Source organism: Henckelia pumila, chromosome 2, assembly GCF_033568475.1.
Source record: "Henckelia pumila isolate YLH828 chromosome 2, ASM3356847v2, whole genome shotgun sequence".
NCBI classification, from domain to species: domain Eukaryota; kingdom Viridiplantae; phylum Streptophyta; class Magnoliopsida; order Lamiales; family Gesneriaceae; genus Henckelia; species Henckelia pumila.
Genome location: NC_133121.1, coordinates 89,426,461 through 89,443,805, shown reverse-complemented (window position 1 = coordinate 89,443,805; position 17,345 = coordinate 89,426,461). Strand labels below are relative to the sequence as shown.

The window sequence follows — 17,345 nt, the reverse complement described above, 5'->3', positions numbered from 1 at the left end:
CACAGAATGAATTAGCTAAATCATTGATTAAACATCTACAACTGATTGCTAGACCAATGATTATGAGAACAAAACTCCCTATTTCTATATGGGGACATGCAATTTTACATGCTGCGGCATTAATTCGCATCAGACCAAGTGCATATCATAAACTCTCCCCATTGCAGCTTGCTTTGGTAAAGAACCAAATATTTCTCATCTGAGAATTTTTGGATGTATGGTATATGTGCCTATTGCACCACCTCAACGATTAAAAATGGGTCCTCAAAGAAAAATCGGTATTTATATTGGTTATGATAGCCCGTCAATCATTCGATATCTTGAGCCTCAGACAGACGATGTGTTTACAGCACGCTTTGCTGATTGTCATTTTAATGAAGAAATCTTCCCAATGTTAGGGGGAGAAAAGAAACACATCGAAAAAGAAATCACATGGTATGTACCATCATTGTTACATTTGGATCCAAGGACCAAACAATGTGAGAAAGATGTACAACAAATTGTGCACTTGCAAAGAATTGCAAATCAAATGCCAGATGCATTTGCAGACACAAAAGGGGTAACAAAATCATATATACATGCTGTAAATGCCCCTGCTCGAATTGAAATTCCAAAGAAACAAATTGAAGACACTCATGATGTCATAAAACGCTTGAAGCGTGGAAGACCAGTCGGTTCCAAGGATAAAATTCCTCGGAAAAGAAAAGGCATAGAGAAACACGATGATCATAAAATAGAAAATGGTGTTTCAGAAGAAACACCTAATGATGAAAATATTCTGTCAGAACCATAAACTGACGAGAATCGTGAAATCTCTATCAATTATATTAATATTGGAAAAATATGGAACCAAAAAGACATAGAAGATATTGATGAGATATTTTCTTATAATGTGGCTTGTGACATCATAAATAAAAATGAGGATCATGAACCAAAATCTTTTGGTGAATGTAAAACTCGTCATGATTGGACCAAATGGAAAGATGTCATCTAGGTTGAATTGGATTCGCTAAATAAACGTAATATTTTTGGACCCATAGTCCTCACACCTAAAGGTGTAAAACCTGTTGGATATAAATGGGTTTTTATTCGAAAGCGAAATGAGAAAAATGAAATAATCAGATATAAAACTAGACTTGTTTCAGAAGGTTTTTCTCAAAGGCCTGGAATTGATTATGAAGAAACGTATTCTCCTGTTATGGATGCAATTACGTTTCGATATTTGATTAGTTTGACAGTATCTGAAAATTTGGAAATGTGTCTTATGGATGTTGTTACAGCTTACTTATACGGATCACTTGATAGTGATATATACATGACAATCCCTGAAGGATTTAAGATGCCTGAAGCACAAAGTTCAAAACCCAGAAAATTTTATTCTGTAAAATTGCAAAGATCATTATATGGGTTGAAGAAATCCGGCCGAATGTGGTATAATCGGCTAAGTGAGCACTTGATGAAAAAGGGATATGTAAATGATCCAATATGCCCTTGTGTTTTCATCAAGAAAACAACATCCGAATGTGTAATTATTGCTGTATATGTTGATGATTTAAACATCATTGGAACAAATAAAGACATTCAAGAAGTTATGATGTACTTGAAGGAAGAATTCGAAATGAAAGATCTTGGAAAAACCAAGTATTGTCTGGGTTTGCAAATCGAACAAAAGAAATGTGGAATTTTTGTTCACCAGACAAATTATACAGAAAAATCCTTAAACGTTTTAATATGGATAAATCAAATCCATTAAGTACTCCAATGGTTGTAAGATCATTAAACATAGAAAATGATCCATTCCGTTTATGTGAAGATGATAAAGTTATTCTTGGTCCAGAAGTACCATATCTAAGTATCATTGGTGCCCTTATATATCTTGCAAATTGCACAAGACCTGATATATCTTTTGGTGTAAATTTATTGGCAAGATTCAGTTCATATCCAACAAAGTGGCACTGGAATGGAATTAAACATATATTCCGTTATCTAAGAGGAACGACAGATTTGGGACTTTTGTACTCAAAAGACACCAATCAAAGTATCATTTGTTATGCTGATGCTGGATATTTATCTGATCCACATAAGGCACGTTCCCAAATCAGATATGTATTTACTCGTGGAGGCACAACAATTTCTTGGCGTTCACAGAAACAAACACTCGTAACAGCTTCATCAAATCACGCCAAGATTATTGCGCTACATGAAGCAAGTCGTGAATGTGTTTGACTAAAATCAATGACACAACATATCCAAACTTCTTGTGGATTATCAGTAGACAAGAATCCTGTGACGCTGTATGAAGATAATGCTACATGTATTGCTCAAATGAAAGAAGGATACATCAAAAGTGACAGAATCAAACATATCCCCCAAAGTTCTTTGCCTACACTCAAGAGCTTGAGAAGAATAAAGATATTGATATCTGTTACATTAAATCAAGTGAGAACTCATCAGATCTCTTCACAAAGGCGCTTCCTACGGCAATATTCAGAAAGCATATATATATAATATTGGGATGCGAAATATACGGCGTATGTGAAGAATCGATCGTATTAACATGAGGGGGAGTTTACGTGGCTGCACTCTTTTTTTCTTGCTATGGTTTTTATCTCATTGGATTTTTTCTAGTAAGGTTTTTAACGAGGCAGTATACAAACACGTAATATCACGATCATCATCACAAGAGAAGTATTGGAAATTATATATTAAAATTAGATTGAAAATTATTGTGATGGTGATGTGATGATATTTTAATTTTTGATTATGTAATGAATGACATATTTATTTTTGGACATTTCTCAATTGAGGATCTATAAATAGACCTCAACATTTGTGAAGAAATAACACAAGTTTAGAGAAAAGATTTTATAAGTATTTGGTTTGATATATATTTTGAGTTTTATATTTTTTAGTTTTTATCATAAATTTTCACTTTTCACAACACTGATAATTTTTTTGGTATAAGAAAAAGGAAATAAAGGAAAGAAGAGTGCGTGCAAAACCCTAAAATCACGATTTTGTCCTCCCCTTTCCTTTATCCAAATCTCATCTCTTTGGAACTTCTATCCATAACAAAAACCATCCAGCTCGACTCATCTGATTTCAATCTTACGCGGCCAACATCAGCAGGCGGCATCAATCTCTGGTTAATTGTAAGATTTTCTTTTCGATTATTTATCGTAATTATGCTTTATGTGTCTCTGTATGAATATTGAAATGCCCCGAAGATATGTTGTTCAGCTATATCTCGGTCTGTGATCTCTTGGAGGAGTTGCTTGGATAATTTTTTGAATTGCGTATTTATCAATAATTTGTGGTCTGAATGCCTAGGGTTATTTGTTTTCAAGCCTTCTTCACCAGGTTTTAGCTTCATGTGGTCTATCTTATATATCTACTGTAGTTATGTTTTGATTGAAATATATTAATCTTTATATTTCAAATCCTAATTTTGAGCACAATATAAAGTTTAATGTGAAATAAAAATAAAGAATTTGATCAGGATATGCTGAGGTTGTGTTTTCTGTCACCAGATTTAATGCTTGTAATTCACGATATTCTTAAATAATCGATCACATGCCAACAATGGTGAATATTTTTTCCAGGTTTATGGTTCTTGGTGTAAATATGAATTCAGTGGGAACTGCTTATGTGCATATGGTGTAGAAGATGGCATTGGCGACTCATCAGTTGCAGGTGATCATGAATATATTAGTATTGACTATTGAGTGCTGACTGCTTCCAAATTTTAAACGTCTATATTTTCACTCCAAAACTTAGAAAATGCTGATGGGTCGAGTTATTATTATCTTAATGAATGTACGATGGATTAATAGAATGTAACTGCTTTTTTTCCCTTTACTTATTTTTTTCTTGAAAAGGGATTCACAGTTGATATTTTTAATGTCGATCTCGATTTTGTTCAGAGCTGCTTTTATTCTTCTTTCCCCTCCGTGCCGTCATCTTGGAGCAGAGGGTGCAAGTTAAAACGTAGCGTGCCATCATCCTTTCCTGTAGGACGAAAAGATAGATTAATCTCTTTGAAATGTAGATCTTGTTTGAGGTAAGGTCTTTGCATTTATACTTCTAAGTTTATGTTTGTGTATCTTTTGATGAAAATTTTATGTTTTTATTCATATATGCAAACTCTAATTTCTATCCTGGGGGATAGCTTTCACATGCTATGCGCCTATCAAATAGGTCACTGAATTCAGTTGTCTGCTCAACTTTGCACATTATAATCATTTGTCGGAGATAAGCAGGCAGATCAGTCTATCTGATGTTATATATATATATTTTTGTCTTTTGTTTTAATGAACAACTTGTATAGAGAGTTTGTTACTTTCTGCCAATACCACCTTGCAGTTCTAGGGTCCTTAGCCTGTTTTTTGACGATGTAAAATAACAATGGAACCATCTATATGTTTTAGCAAAAGAAGACTTTTGAATGGCTTACACATTTTGCTTTTGAAGATAATCAAGATATGTAGTCAAGTTCTTGAAAGCCTTTACAAGAGAAGCAGTATGTCTTATTGTTGTTATAAAGCATAAATTGACTGATGCTGCAAATTTTTATTTGATACAAAAGTGGGAATGTCTTACATGTGGGACACATTCATTTATGTTGATATGTTCCTCATATTTCTTTAAGCTTGACCATCTTTTGTTCTCAATCAGCAAGAAAAAGGTAAGTCATATTTGGCTTGTTCTAGCAACTTAAAAGATCACAATGCTTACCAGGAGAACTATGTAGCATGGGTACTGTAGAAATTTTTTTTTTTTTGGAGAATCGGATATGGGTACGACACGCAAATACGCGTCTCGGATACGGTCAAACCCATGTCGTTGACCATTTTCAAGTTTGACCGGTTGGATACGGTCTGGGTACGGCCCGGGTACGTTTTTGGGTACGTTTTGGACTAAATTACAAATAATCTAAAGTTTTGAGGGTTCAATTGAAAAATAATAAATTTATAAGCATTTCTTAATAAATATATTAATTTTAATTGGGCTTAAAAAGCCCTATCTCAGTCCGTTACTTCTCCGTTCTCTAGTCCTTACTGCTCGCTCCCCATTCTTTCATTCTTTCTGCTTCTCATCATCGATCATCACCAACACCACTTCTGAACTGTTCCGCCGCACGCCGCTGCCGCCTCAGCTGCCCTATCTCTAGGATTTTTAATGCTTTATATATATATATTTTTTATTTTTTAATCCTAGTCGTATCCTAGCCGTATCGTGTCCTATAATTTCAAAATTTCTTGTATCGCCGTACCCGTATCGTATCCGATCCGATACCAGTACCCGTATCTATGCAACATAGCAGGAAAATAAATTTATCAACATGTATTTGTTTTTATGCCTTGTTCTTATTTTACGATTTTGTTATCAAATCATTTTTGTAATGTGTATGTTCTTGTGGTAACTCTACGTGTCTTTAATGGCAATAACTTCAAATGACATAAATTTCTATGTGCCGAATGATTTGTAAGCCTGCAAAGCACAATCTTTTGCATGATGGTTCTTAAGGAAATTCTGTACCTTTTGTGACATTTTTCTATAATTTGTAAATTCGTTTTTGTCTCCTAGTTGTATACTGAGACTCTTTCTGATCCCGCTTTACAATTTGAACTGATCAAATTGCTTGTTTGCAGTGTAGGAGGTTCCCTTGCCCTTGGACCTAAGTCAAAATTTTTTAAAATATCAGCTTTTAAAGGTAACAGTAGACATGATGGTTCTGGCAGCAGGAACAATGGATTAAAATCCCTTAAAAATCCTGCTAAAGTTTCTTATTGGCAACATGAGAGTAAAGAATCCTTGGTCGAATCCTCCAAGGTACAGAATGTTGTACCTGCTTCTTACTCAGCAGCGGATGAGACTACAACGCGGTCGCAGGCTATACAAAATTTGTTCAAGAACTGGTTGATATTACTGCGATTGCCATCACAAACCCAACCAGTGGAAGTTGTAGACGAACCTTCTTCAACTTCAACAACAGAATTGCCAAACACTAAACAAAAGCGAGAAAGAGGTGAAGTTTTGAAGGCTGTTTGGTGCTACTTTATGGGTTTGGATGCTACAATAAAAATACCATTGTTGATATTGTAAGCATTTTGCAACTCAGTTCTGTCTGTTCCTTACTCGCACTTTAACTCTTTCACTCTTTTTGGCATTGAGAAAGCTGAGTTAAGAAATACAGAATGTCATCCTGTTACTAACTAATTTTCCGAAACAACTCAAAAACAACAAGAAATACAAAACTTTATTACAAAATATAGGTGAAAACAACTTGATTCAATAATTGGAGCAATAACACTTAGCCAAGGAGTTGATATTTTGCAATTTTAAAGTGAATCTGCTTCAGGTTTTGATAGCGGGTAAGATATTTTAAAATCTGTAGTATGTTTAAGAATTAATAATTGCATAGCTATGGGGAGAGAGAATTAAAATTTAGATTAATTTTGTGCATTGAATTATTCCAGATCAACAAGGCTTTTGACTTGAGCTTGCTTATATGCTTGTTTGATTTTCTTTTCACTGCATTTTGGTGGTTGCAATTATTACATGTTTCTGTTGAAAATTCTTTTTAATCTTCTGCATTGTTTTGTCCTGCGCGCATCTACGTTTTTGCTACTTGTTGGAGGATTGTGGGTATTAATAATGTATGTCCATATTTAGACTCTACTTTTTTCGGGCATTCACGAAGTAAATAAATGATACCAGTGGTGTTGCTTAAAAGATTTTCTATCTGTATTAGTGGTCTCTTCCAAATTTTACTCAATTTGATAGCTTAACTCTGCTTCTTCTATGCAGCGCTCCTTTGTACCTCACAGTTAACCTGATCTGTGGATCAGAAGTGTCGAAGGAATTGACTCCACTATGGTTTCTTGGACCAATAATCGTCGCTCTCTACATTAAGATGTTTCGGGCAATTTGTGGTCTTTATGCTTTCATCTTTAAGCAGACAGTTAAGGTAATAAAAAATCTGCCTGCATTCTCCTTACTGGCGTATGATTACATATTCTCTGGGAAGCTTATAGAAGCCATACGAACTCGTATATGGAAACCTATGGCAGATATTAAAAACCTGAACTACCATGAAGAAAGTAGGAGAATACTGAAGAACTTCCAAGGCTGGTTAGTGGAGAGATATCTCGATTTTATCGAATCCGTATGGCCATACTACTGCAGAACAATCAGGTTTTTGAAGAGGGCAAATTTAATATAATAACGAGGCTTTTCTTTAAAGAGACTTAGTTAAAAGGCGCCGAGGAATAGAGATCACTTTTTTGTTTCTTTTTCTGTTTTTGTTCATTTTTTGGTAAATCACTGAACCCCTTTTTGGATTGGGGTTCTTCTCTTGAGCAATTAGAGAAGATTGCAACCAAAAAGATGTCCAAGGGTGGCCCATTTTTTATTCTCGTAGTCTCCATTGAGTTTCTGTTCTCATATCTGCTCATGCAAATTCTTGTTTGTTTCTGCAGATAGAATTAGCTGATTGTATTGCATCGAATATGTACTCATGTATGTATCATGTAATTTTTATATGGGTAATCTAGCTTCTAATTGTTATTATTTTATGTAAGATCGTTATAATCTAATCTGCTCTTCTGGGGAAGGATCTTTGAATTCATTCACGGGCTCCTTATCGCAAAGTCCCTCCATTGTTATCAAATTCTTTATCAGAATTAAATTTGATTTAATTTTTCATTTTTTTGAAGATGGTAAATGTAGGCAGTTCGTCAGTCGTCACTCATTTTCGGAGAAGAAAATGAAGTCGCAGAAATTAACTAATGCTGGACATTACAGGTGCGTCTCTCTGTAGTGTTGACTGTTGATCCATTAACTCACAGATAAGATCACCTTCTCTACGTTTAAATTAAAGAAACTAATAGCTTCCCAAAAGTAAACTTGTCACAAAATCAAACATCCAAACGTGACAAGATTTTATAGAATCCACTAAAAGTCGATGTACACTGGCGGCAAGCAGGGTTGTGCCCGTATAACAAACGGTGGGGGCAGTTCCAAAAATTGTAGAACGGCTTGATTACATGATGAGGAAAATTATACATGAAATTTAAATTTTTCTCATGATGCTACCCTATGCTTCCTGCTGGTTCCTAGTTTAATATAGGTCCATCAACAATCGAAATCGGCAAATCCTAAAAAATTTATTTACATCAGGCGTGATGATACATGAGTAAGGTGTTTCCAGCAGCACAGGCAATCAAATTGGTTGTTGGATTCCATGCCATGTGCAGCAACTTGGAATTGAAATCAAATCCAAACTCGTTACTTCCTGCACTAGCGCAATTGTGCCACGAGCAATCTCAATTAGTTCATGGTCAAGAGCGCGATAAAAGAAGATGAGAATGCTAAAAGAACTCGAACAAGAGAAGATACAGCACCTTGTCTGGAAAATCCTCTGGTCAAGTTGCTTAATGATGATCGTCGGAGTCTTGGAGTAGATTGAAGGAGCAACTTCCTGCAACAAAATATGGCTCTTTTTAAAAATATCAAGGGTGTCATGATCTCGTAATCAACAGTAATTTAGGATGCGATTTTGATAACAGAAGCAATAGGGGCCAAAACTTGTATATCCCTCATCCCAAATGTACAAATTACCATAATGCTAAGGAAAATAAAGTGGGCACGGTGCACAATGCTAGATATGATTTGGACCTTTAGCAAAACGAATTCACGTTTAGGGACATATAAGCATAATCAATTGTCTTCTGGTGACGTAAACATGCTTATAATCTCTGATATTCAGTTACGTTTTACATTGTTGCTGAGCCATTGTAAAGTTCATACGGCGAATTTGTCAATGTTAGACATGTTCGCCAACCCAGTATGCTTGATTGGTTTCCATTGTTTCTTTCTTAAAAGTGAGAGGTCATGTTTTCCACCAAAAAGGATCCAATAGAACAAATTTGGATCTAAATCTTCCTGATTCTTTGATTTAACATTTCACAAATAAATAATTAAAAAAAAAACCATTTCACAAATAAAAGCCAAAGGCACCGAAACATGAATAATGAACAAATGATAAATTAAGAAACATTCAATATTCCTCGTAAAGGTGAACTACACGTCTTTCAATAGGGTATAACTTCATGCATTGCACACGCCATGTACTGACTGGAATACATGAGCAAAGTTTTTTTCTGACAAAAAGCCAAATAGAATCTGGGAGGGTAAAGTGAGATACCTATTTGGATTTTTGCCAACTTCTATGGTTGTACCTTCTTCACTTCCAATACCATACGAAAATATGCGCAGATGATTGCTGCATAAAGAATCATTAATTTATAGTGAGCATAGAAGCACAGTATGATGGAAAACAAAAAGACTGAAACATAATTTTTAACCTGTATGATCCGGTTGCGAAGTTAAGCCTGTCTCCGGCAAGACAGCATTCAAATTTGTCAAAAATTGCATCATTATTATACATATCACACAACTGTAAAATTCAGAAAGTGATGCATCAGCGGAAGATGGATGTAACTGTCAAGAGCAACAACAGAAGGAAGATAGGAAAAAAAAATTCCTTTCACATGAATAAAATTTATAGCTCAGTCGTTACAATTGAATCTACATGCAAAACGAGTGTTTTAGCACGACACAATTCTGGTGTAGAATGTAAGTTTGTATTTGTTCTATTTTTCTGCTAGATATCAAATCACCAATGATACTAAAAGCTACAGCTGAAATAAGGTAATCAAGCAAATCCATGTATTAGCAAATATTCATATCTACCTGACACCTTGATTAAAAATTAGTTTGCCATTTTATTTATGAATGAATTAAGGCTATAAAAAATTAATAGAAGACTTGTAGCATTTTAATTACTCGAATGATGTAACAACAGAAAATAAGGAGAGAAAAGGTTTTGAATCATTCAGCAAACAGACCTTAGGCCTCAGGTGCTCGTGAATCCTATATGTTGCCACCGGGCAGGTATCCATCCGCATATCCCAAAGCTTAAACAAAACAGAGAAGAAAAGGAGAGACGCAAATATCAACGATAACATTTTTTTTTAATGTTAACCGTTTAATCACTTTGAATTTACAATTGAACATTAGAAGGGGAGAGGAAGAGGCAACATGCAAACACAGACTTGAATTAAGGAAATGAGATTAACGAGAGACATTCTGGTAATCTAGGGAACAAAATACAAAATTTCATCATATGTCAGTCCAAGTTTTTCAGTTCTTCACCAGGTGGAATCATTATGGCAAGGCATAAACTCTTAACGACGAAAAAGCAAGTAAAACATTAGACCAAATTAAAATTGTGGCTGAATATCAGTCCCGAGCCGTTTAACAGGGGAAGACTTACTTTCAGATTCATAAAATCGCGGCATAAAATATGCCTTCCACCGTTTGCGAACTTCAAGTCAGTTATCGCTGCAATAATCTCTGTGAAGAATGATTTTGGTCCATGGGACTCCTCATCTTTCAATCTACGAAATTACGTTCAAATGTTATCAAACATAAATCTACATATGTTAAGGTCACAATTACAAAATATCAAGCAGAACACTGAGAACAGCAACAACTCACATCTTTGCGCTGTGATCACATAATGCTGATAACCTCATGTCCACAAGCCGAATAAATCCCCTTGAACTGGTGTAAGCCATCAGATTGCAGTGATATGGATGGAATTCTGCTGAAGTGATCACCTCTAGAAAATATCACAAGATCATCAAATTATTCCTCCTAGTTGGCAAAAGCCGTGAGAATAATCAATGCCCATAATTCCTTCGTTTTTACTGGGATAATGTTTGTAAACCATTGCTCCAACAAAACAAGAAGGAACACTTAGAAATGAAATGTTCCTCACTCTTATTAATCCAGGCTATTCTAGTTAGAAAATGACAAGATAAATGGAGACAAGCAGTCTAAAAAATCACCTGTAAGATCTTCCATATTTTCAGGTTTCATGTCAATGATATTGAAACACTGATTACTAATTTCAAAGTTCCACAAATTTATTCTTAGGTCATCTGCCGAAATAAATGTCTCCCCATCACTGTAAAACAATAAAGAAACTCAATAGCCATAAGGATTTGTCGTTTCCATAATATTACACAACAAAGCACTTGCTACCCTAGCAAATTTTATATATTTCACCACAAATAATACAAACCAAAGCAAAAAATCAATTGACTAATCTAAATATTTAGAAGAGAAACATAGAGCACGTATATTATAAAGCATATACAGCATACATACATATGTGTGTATATATATATATATATAGAAATTTTCAGCTGCCCAACCAATGATGCCCAACTCGTCTCCGACAACTAAAACCCGGTAATGGGTTTTAGTGATACGAATTTTTTTTTAAAAAAACAACTAAAACCCGGTAGTGGGTTTTAGTGGTCGGGGACGAGTTGGCCAGGAATGGTTGGGCAGCTGAAAATTACTCTATATATATATATATATATAATTTATTTTTTAATTTTCGGAAAAATTTTTCGGATTCAATTATTGTAAGTCCGTTCTATAAATAAGAGCACGGTTATGATTACTAAAGATAGTGTTCCCCATCAACAGGTAAACCCTTTGTTGTTATACGCTTCCGCTACATCAACACACTAGTTACATAGTTTAACCAATGCCAAATTAAATAGAAAACATGAAAAATGTTCCTAGAAAGAAAGGCTATAGAGGGTACCTGTTGATTGAGATGGAGTTCGTATTGAAATCATGAGCATGTGCATAAACTTTTCGACATGTCGCACGAGTAGAATCTACTAAGCATGCTAGCTAGAAACGAAGAAAACTATTATTATAAACCACACATCACAATGGAGCCCACACATCCTAAGATGAGTGCTCTTATTGAGAAGATCAGATGCCAAATTGAGACTAACATATACCTTGGCGTGTCCTCCATTGAACGATGATACACCATTCACCGTGTTCTCTTTCCATTCCAAAGAATGGCCATTGGCAATATATTCACTTTGACCATTAATAAAACTTCTTTCAGCCAACAGAGAATTCTCTGAAGATACGGGTTGGCTGATATCCATTTTTTTTACTTGCTTTACTTTATGTTCCTTGACCTGCCTTTAGGTATGAATTAATAAGATGGCAGGACGACAACAAAGTGGTATAAATGAATATCAATCAATAGGCAATTCACTGTAGCTACCATCTCCGATGCTGATCAAATGAGCTGACTGGAAATTACTATACTAGTTTCGAAGACATTGAGAATCTGACGTAACTCACATTTATCTTATACCCCACGAAGTCAACAACAGATATCAGTTCTTTAAGATTCACTCATTTGAGGGTTCTCGCATGATTAAAAACGTTCAAATGAATGACAATTCAGAACAAACCTCTAGAGAATCAAGATTGGAACTTTACTTGAGTCCAAATTATATAACAGCACTAGAGAACATCAGACAATACATTTTTACTGATAAATGTTACAAGAAAATTGTACCTTCCATAGTTTAATAGTCTTGTCATTCGTAGATAAAATATATAATGGTCCATTAGGTGTCGCACACCACCTGATTTCGTTGATCTTTTCTTCAATTTCAATGCTCTTTAAATAATCAAACTGTAAAAACATGCACAGACAAAAAAAATTCAGTGTTAAATCAACTTCACCAAAAAGACGCATTCCAATATGTTAATTGTTAAACAATAGATTACAGGTTTTAGAACATACCTCTGGCTCATGACTTTGTAATTCAGTTTTATATCGAAATTTTGGATGCCGTGAAACAGCAAAATCAGGTTTCTCAAACTCCTCCCGTGAAGTGCATTCTAGTGACTCCTAAGTTACCAGTGAGAAGAAATAATTATCTACTATGAAACCAACAATGTCTTCAAATAGCGTGCTTTTTCACAGCACACACAGTTTTTACAAATTCAATAACTTTAGCGCTCTAAAGATAACTCCAATTTCTTCTGTAATCACTCTCTGTGTTCAACAAAAACTTCCTTACCAGCTAAAACAGAAGAAGGAAAAGGGAAAAATCCCGCACCTCTTTACCATCTGTTTTCTCGAAAATTACGACCCGACCACCGCGATCGCCTACAGCAAGGTGATTACCACTCTTGTCGAATTGAACTGCAGTAATAATATCAACTGAAAATGCAAAAAAATTTCGAAAAAAAAATGGCAACATCAGACAGTGATAATTGAAAACAAAGTTATTGAATCAAAAGAGGAAGTAATTGGTTGAAATTACCATTTTGCACTTCTTCTCCGGGTAGTTTATCGCCAAAGATTTGAGAGAACTTCCAGTCGGAAACGGCGAGAGAGGAAACGTCGGAGGAGCTGAAGCTAAAACTCATCGTGAAGCCTCAAAACGACATCGTACAAGCGGCGGCAGTGGCAGAAGCGGAGCGGAAATTCAACCGTTATCCACTTGATTTCTGGAAAGTGTTCTTCAACTGAAATCTCAGTTGCTTTATCTATCTTACTTTATAATAGAGGGAGCAAGTAAATATGGACCCCACTTCCTTTTTCTTATTTTCTCATTTCAAAACGAAATTAATTAATTACTATAAAACTTGGGTTTTTTCCTCCAAAAATAAAAAAAAAAAATTTGGGAAGTATAATTATCACAGATTTATCTATACCTTATTAAATTGTAGAACTTTGCCTTTTAACACTGCTCAAAAAATTCAAGTCTATATTCGATTTATTTTTAATATTTTATGAAAAATGTTTTCCTAGAACATTACTTTTTTTTTCGAAAAACAAGATTATTTCAGATATCATATTTAAAACGACAATTCACATAATTATATCAAATAAGATATATGTAAATTTTAAATGAATATGTCGGACATTTATACAAGTAATTCTACAATTGTATAATGATAATAATAATATCAATAATAATTGAGTATTTTTAGGAAGCGGTAAAAAAAATAGTTTAAAACTCATGATTATCCGAGGGAAAGAGCTTGTGCTTTTGTTTTATATTACTTTGGGAAACAGAAAAGAAATAGATTACTAGTTTAAAAAGAAAAAACAAAAAGAAAAAAATTTATTACTTTTGTGAACATTCATAATTCAAAGTCTCAAATAGATTACTTTTGCGAATAGAAAAGAATTGTTGCAGAAAATGAATCCAAACAAATCCTTGCAACTCAACCAAAAACATTAACAAAACAATTCCAAAATGTACAAATTCTAACAAGCTTTAAGAGTTTTACTTGCTACTCTATTGTCAACGAATTGCCTCAGTCGACCTGAAGTACTTTGGGATTCATGTTGGACATATTTGTCAGATGATGTTTTATACAGACAACGTAATTTGCTGCAACATCAAGGTATGTATGCATCAATACATTTGTTTTGTTATATTTGTTATTTTTGTAACATATATATATTTGTGTGTGTAATATATTTATATATATTTTTGTAGAATTGATATTAAGTGAAGATGAAATTAGAAATTATGCCTTGGTTGAAATTGAAAAATTATTGCGAAGCTATAGAAAGAGTTTGCGTGAATTTCAGTCAATGCCATTTTCGGGCGATCAATATTTTCATACTTCACGGAACAGATTAATACATGATGAGTTGCGGTTTGATAGAAGATCTTTATCAGAAGAACATGATAATCTCCTTAATAACTTGAACTCTGAGCAACGTCATGTATATGATACGGTGATGAATGCAGTTCATTCAAATAAGGGAGGGGTTTTTTTTGTATATGGATATGGAGGTACTGGAAAAATATTTGTCTGGAATACTCTATCTGCATTCTTGAGATCGAAGGGAGAGATTGTGTTGAATGTGGCATCCAGTGGTATTGCGTCTCTTCTTCTGCCTGGTGGAAGAACAGCTCATTCACGCTTTGCGATTCCATTTAATCCCAATGAGGAATCAACATGCAATATCAAACAAGAAAGTCCTCTTGCGGAGCTTATTGAAAAATCTAAGCTTATCATTTGGGATGAAGCTCCAATGATGCATAAGTTCTGTTTTGAAGCTTTAGATAAAAGAATGAAAGATATAATGCGATTTGTCAATCCTTCAAGCCTTCAGTTGCCATTTGGGGGAAAAACTGTTGTTTTGGGTGGCGATTTTCGTCAAGTATTACCTGTTATTCCAAGAGGTAGTAGGCAAGATATTGTTCTCGCGACCATAAATTCTTCGTATATCTGGAGGCACTGCACGGTTTTGAGATTGACGAAAAACATGCGACTACAAAATTTAGGTTCTGATGAAGAATGTGCTAAAACAAAGCAATTTTCTGATTGGATTGCTAACATAGGAGATGGAAAAACCGGAGAACAAAATGATGGTTATGCGACAATCGATATTCCTGATGACTTTTTGCTGAAATATTGTAATGATCCTATTGCATCGATAGTCGAGAGTACATTTCCATCATCGGACATTTCTATTGGTAATACTGCATATTTTCAGCAGAGATGTATTTTGGCACCGACTCTTGATGTCGTTCAATCCATAAATTAATACATGATATCTCTTAATCATTCTGAGGGAAGATTGTATTTAAGTTCTGATACAACATACCACTCGGATAAAAGCTTTGGTTTATTGCATGATGTCCATACCCCTGAATACTTGAATGGGATAAAATGTTCTGGAGTACCAAATCACGAGTTGAACTTGAAAGTTGGAACTCCGGTTATGTTGCTGCGGAACATAGATCATTCTCTTGGTTTATGCAATGACACTAGATTGATAGTGACGAGGCTCGGAAACCATGTTTTGGAAGGACAAATTCTGACTGGAAGTAATGCGGGTCACAAAGTGCTTATTCCAAGAATGTCTTTGACACCTTCTGATCCGAGACTTCCTTTTAAATTTCAAAAAAGACAGTATCTCTTGATTGTATCATATGCAATGACAATCAACAAAATTCAGGGTCAATCATTGTCTCATGTAGGATTTTTTTTGAGGAATCTCGTGTTTAGTCATGGTCAGTTGTATGTTGCTGTGTCTAGGGTACCAATCCTAAGGGTCTCAAAATTTTGATCTGTGATGGTAAAACCAACCAGAAAATTCAACAACAAAAGTTGTTTTTAAGGAATTTTTCCGGAATTTATAAGATAATTTGTTTGTTTTTCAATTGTATGATATATAATTCATTTAGTCAATTTGAATTTCAAGTATTTGTTAAAATGTTCATTCATACAATTTTTCATAATTAATTTTATAAAATAACATCACTTACAACGCGCACATGATATATGATTTATTTAAATATTGTCTTTTATAGTTCTAGAATTTTTTTTCACGTTATTCTTATTAGTCATTGTAAAATTAGAGTTATTTACATTTTAATTTCATAGTCAAAATCTTTCACACTATCCACCAATTTAATCATACTACACTCGAGATATAATCCGTGCATCGCACGGGTGGAATACCAGTATCAATAATAATTGAGTATTTTTAGGAAGAGGTAAAAAAAATAGTTTAAAACTCATGATTATCCGAGGGAAAGAGCGTGTGCTTTTGTTTTATATTACTTTGGGAAACAGAAAAGAAATATATTACTAGTTTAAAAAGAAAAAACAGAAAGAAAGAAAGAAATATATTACTTTTGTGAACATTCACAATTCAAAGTCTCAAATAGATTACTTTTGCGAATAGAAAAGAATTGTTGCAGAAAATGAATTCAAACAAATCCTTGCAACTCAACCAAAAACATTAACAAAACAATTCCAAAATGTACAAATTCTAACAAGCTTGCAACCAAAGATGTAAAATTTTGACAAACTTTCAAACTCATTCCACTTAACTTCTCCTCTGGATAAAACATATATAGCTCTATTATTCTTCCTCAGCTAACTCACAGTCTCTCTTGTTATAATTTTGAGTCTTGAAACTCTACAAATTGCAAGTCAAAAAATGATCATTATCACTTTCAGAGACAATCCATTAGAAGAGATCAATGCACTCTTATCCTCTTCTCCAGTGCCTGATGCAACTGCAATGATGATAAACAAGCCTAAAAGTCAGCAAACATTGGATTTTGGTATCTGAAAAGGATCACATCAAAAGATCATACAGTCTTATTTAAGCCTGGAGAGACGCACGATTTTATTTCAACATTAAATGTTTTCACAGATTTTCACATGAAGGTGATTGATCTCTATATTCTCCAATAGCTTGATTCCATTAAACCTGAAATTGAAAATATCTTCATTCAAAGAAGTTTTTATCAAGAGTTAAAAGGAGATGAGCCTGATAAAGTTGGTTTTTTTTTGGTCAAAATAAAGTTGGTTTTCTCGATAGACTTTAATTCATATTTTTCACCACACTGAGACAAGTTTACCTTTGGATGAAAACCACGAAAAGATGTCTCATCTTTCCA

General features: G+C 34.3%; 3 protein-coding genes across 5 annotated transcripts; 2 read left to right on the top strand and 1 right to left on the bottom strand.

The window, feature by feature from the left end:
* The first annotated feature begins 3,011 nt into the window (after nucleotides 1–3,011).
* LOC140880577 (uncharacterized) lies at nucleotides 3,012–7,505 on the top strand. Of its 3 annotated transcripts, XM_073285145.1 has the most exons (6): nucleotides 3,012–3,152; nucleotides 3,603–3,693; nucleotides 3,924–4,060; nucleotides 5,652–6,101; nucleotides 6,811–6,970; nucleotides 7,074–7,210. In XM_073285145.1, exons 2-6 carry the CDS (start codon nucleotides 3,667–3,669, stop codon nucleotides 7,086–7,088), a joined length of 789 nt encoding a protein of 262 aa, XP_073141246.1. In that variant the 5' UTR covers nucleotides 3,012–3,152; nucleotides 3,603–3,666; the 3' UTR covers nucleotides 7,089–7,210. The 3 variants fall into 3 exon arrangements, with proteins under 3 accessions (XP_073141246.1, XP_073141245.1, XP_073141244.1); XM_073285144.1 differs by having other exon boundaries at nucleotides 3,012–3,145; nucleotides 6,811–7,505; XM_073285143.1 differs by having other exon boundaries at nucleotides 6,811–7,505.
* A 144-nt stretch (nucleotides 7,506–7,649) lies between these two features.
* LOC140880576 (serine/threonine protein phosphatase 2A 55 kDa regulatory subunit B beta isoform-like) lies at nucleotides 7,650–13,411 on the bottom strand. Its single transcript, XM_073285142.1, has 14 exons — nucleotides 13,227–13,411; nucleotides 13,020–13,123; nucleotides 12,701–12,808; nucleotides 12,470–12,589; nucleotides 11,892–12,080; nucleotides 11,687–11,778; nucleotides 10,917–11,035; nucleotides 10,564–10,687; nucleotides 10,340–10,463; nucleotides 9,912–9,980; nucleotides 9,369–9,460; nucleotides 9,209–9,286; nucleotides 8,406–8,482; nucleotides 7,650–8,296 (listed from the first exon to the last, which is right to left on the bottom strand). Exons 1-14 carry the CDS (start codon nucleotides 13,330–13,332, stop codon nucleotides 8,178–8,180), a joined length of 1,521 nt encoding a protein of 506 aa, XP_073141243.1. The 5' UTR covers nucleotides 13,333–13,411; the 3' UTR covers nucleotides 7,650–8,177.
* Nucleotides 13,412–14,512: 1,101 nt separating this feature from the next.
* Nucleotides 14,513–15,475, top strand: LOC140877887 (uncharacterized). Its single transcript, XM_073281486.1, has one exon. The coding sequence runs from the start codon at nucleotides 14,513–14,515 to the stop codon at nucleotides 15,473–15,475; it is 963 nt and encodes a 320-aa protein (XP_073137587.1).
* The last annotated feature ends 1,870 nt before the right edge of the window (nucleotides 15,476–17,345 follow it).

Bases quoted from the DNA above. Each gene is read 5' to 3' on its own strand.
- LOC140880577 (XM_073285144.1), top strand. From the start codon at position 3,667: ATGGCATTGGCGACTCATCAGTTGCAG. The intron at 3,694-3,923 runs GTGATCATGAAT...GATTTTGTTCAG, and splicing joins TGGCGACTCATCAGTTGCAG to AGCTGCTTTTATTCTTCTTT. The intron at 4,061-5,651 runs GTAAGGTCTTTG...GCTTGTTTGCAG, and splicing joins AAATGTAGATCTTGTTTGAG to TGTAGGAGGTTCCCTTGCCC.
- LOC140880576 (XM_073285142.1), bottom strand. From the start codon at position 13,332: ATGAGTTTTAGCTTCAGCTCCTCCGACGTTTCCTCTCTCGCCGTTTCC. The intron at 9,287-9,368 runs GTTAAAAATTAT...TTCTTTATGCAG, and splicing joins TTCGCAACCGGATCATACAG to CAATCATCTGCGCATATTTT. The intron at 8,297-8,405 runs GTGCTGTATCTT...GCGCTAGTGCAG, and splicing joins CAGAGGATTTTCCAGACAAG to GAAGTAACGAGTTTGGATTT.
- LOC140877887 (XM_073281486.1), top strand. From the start codon at position 14,513: ATGCCATTTTCGGGCGATCAATATTTTCATACTTCACGGAACAGATTA.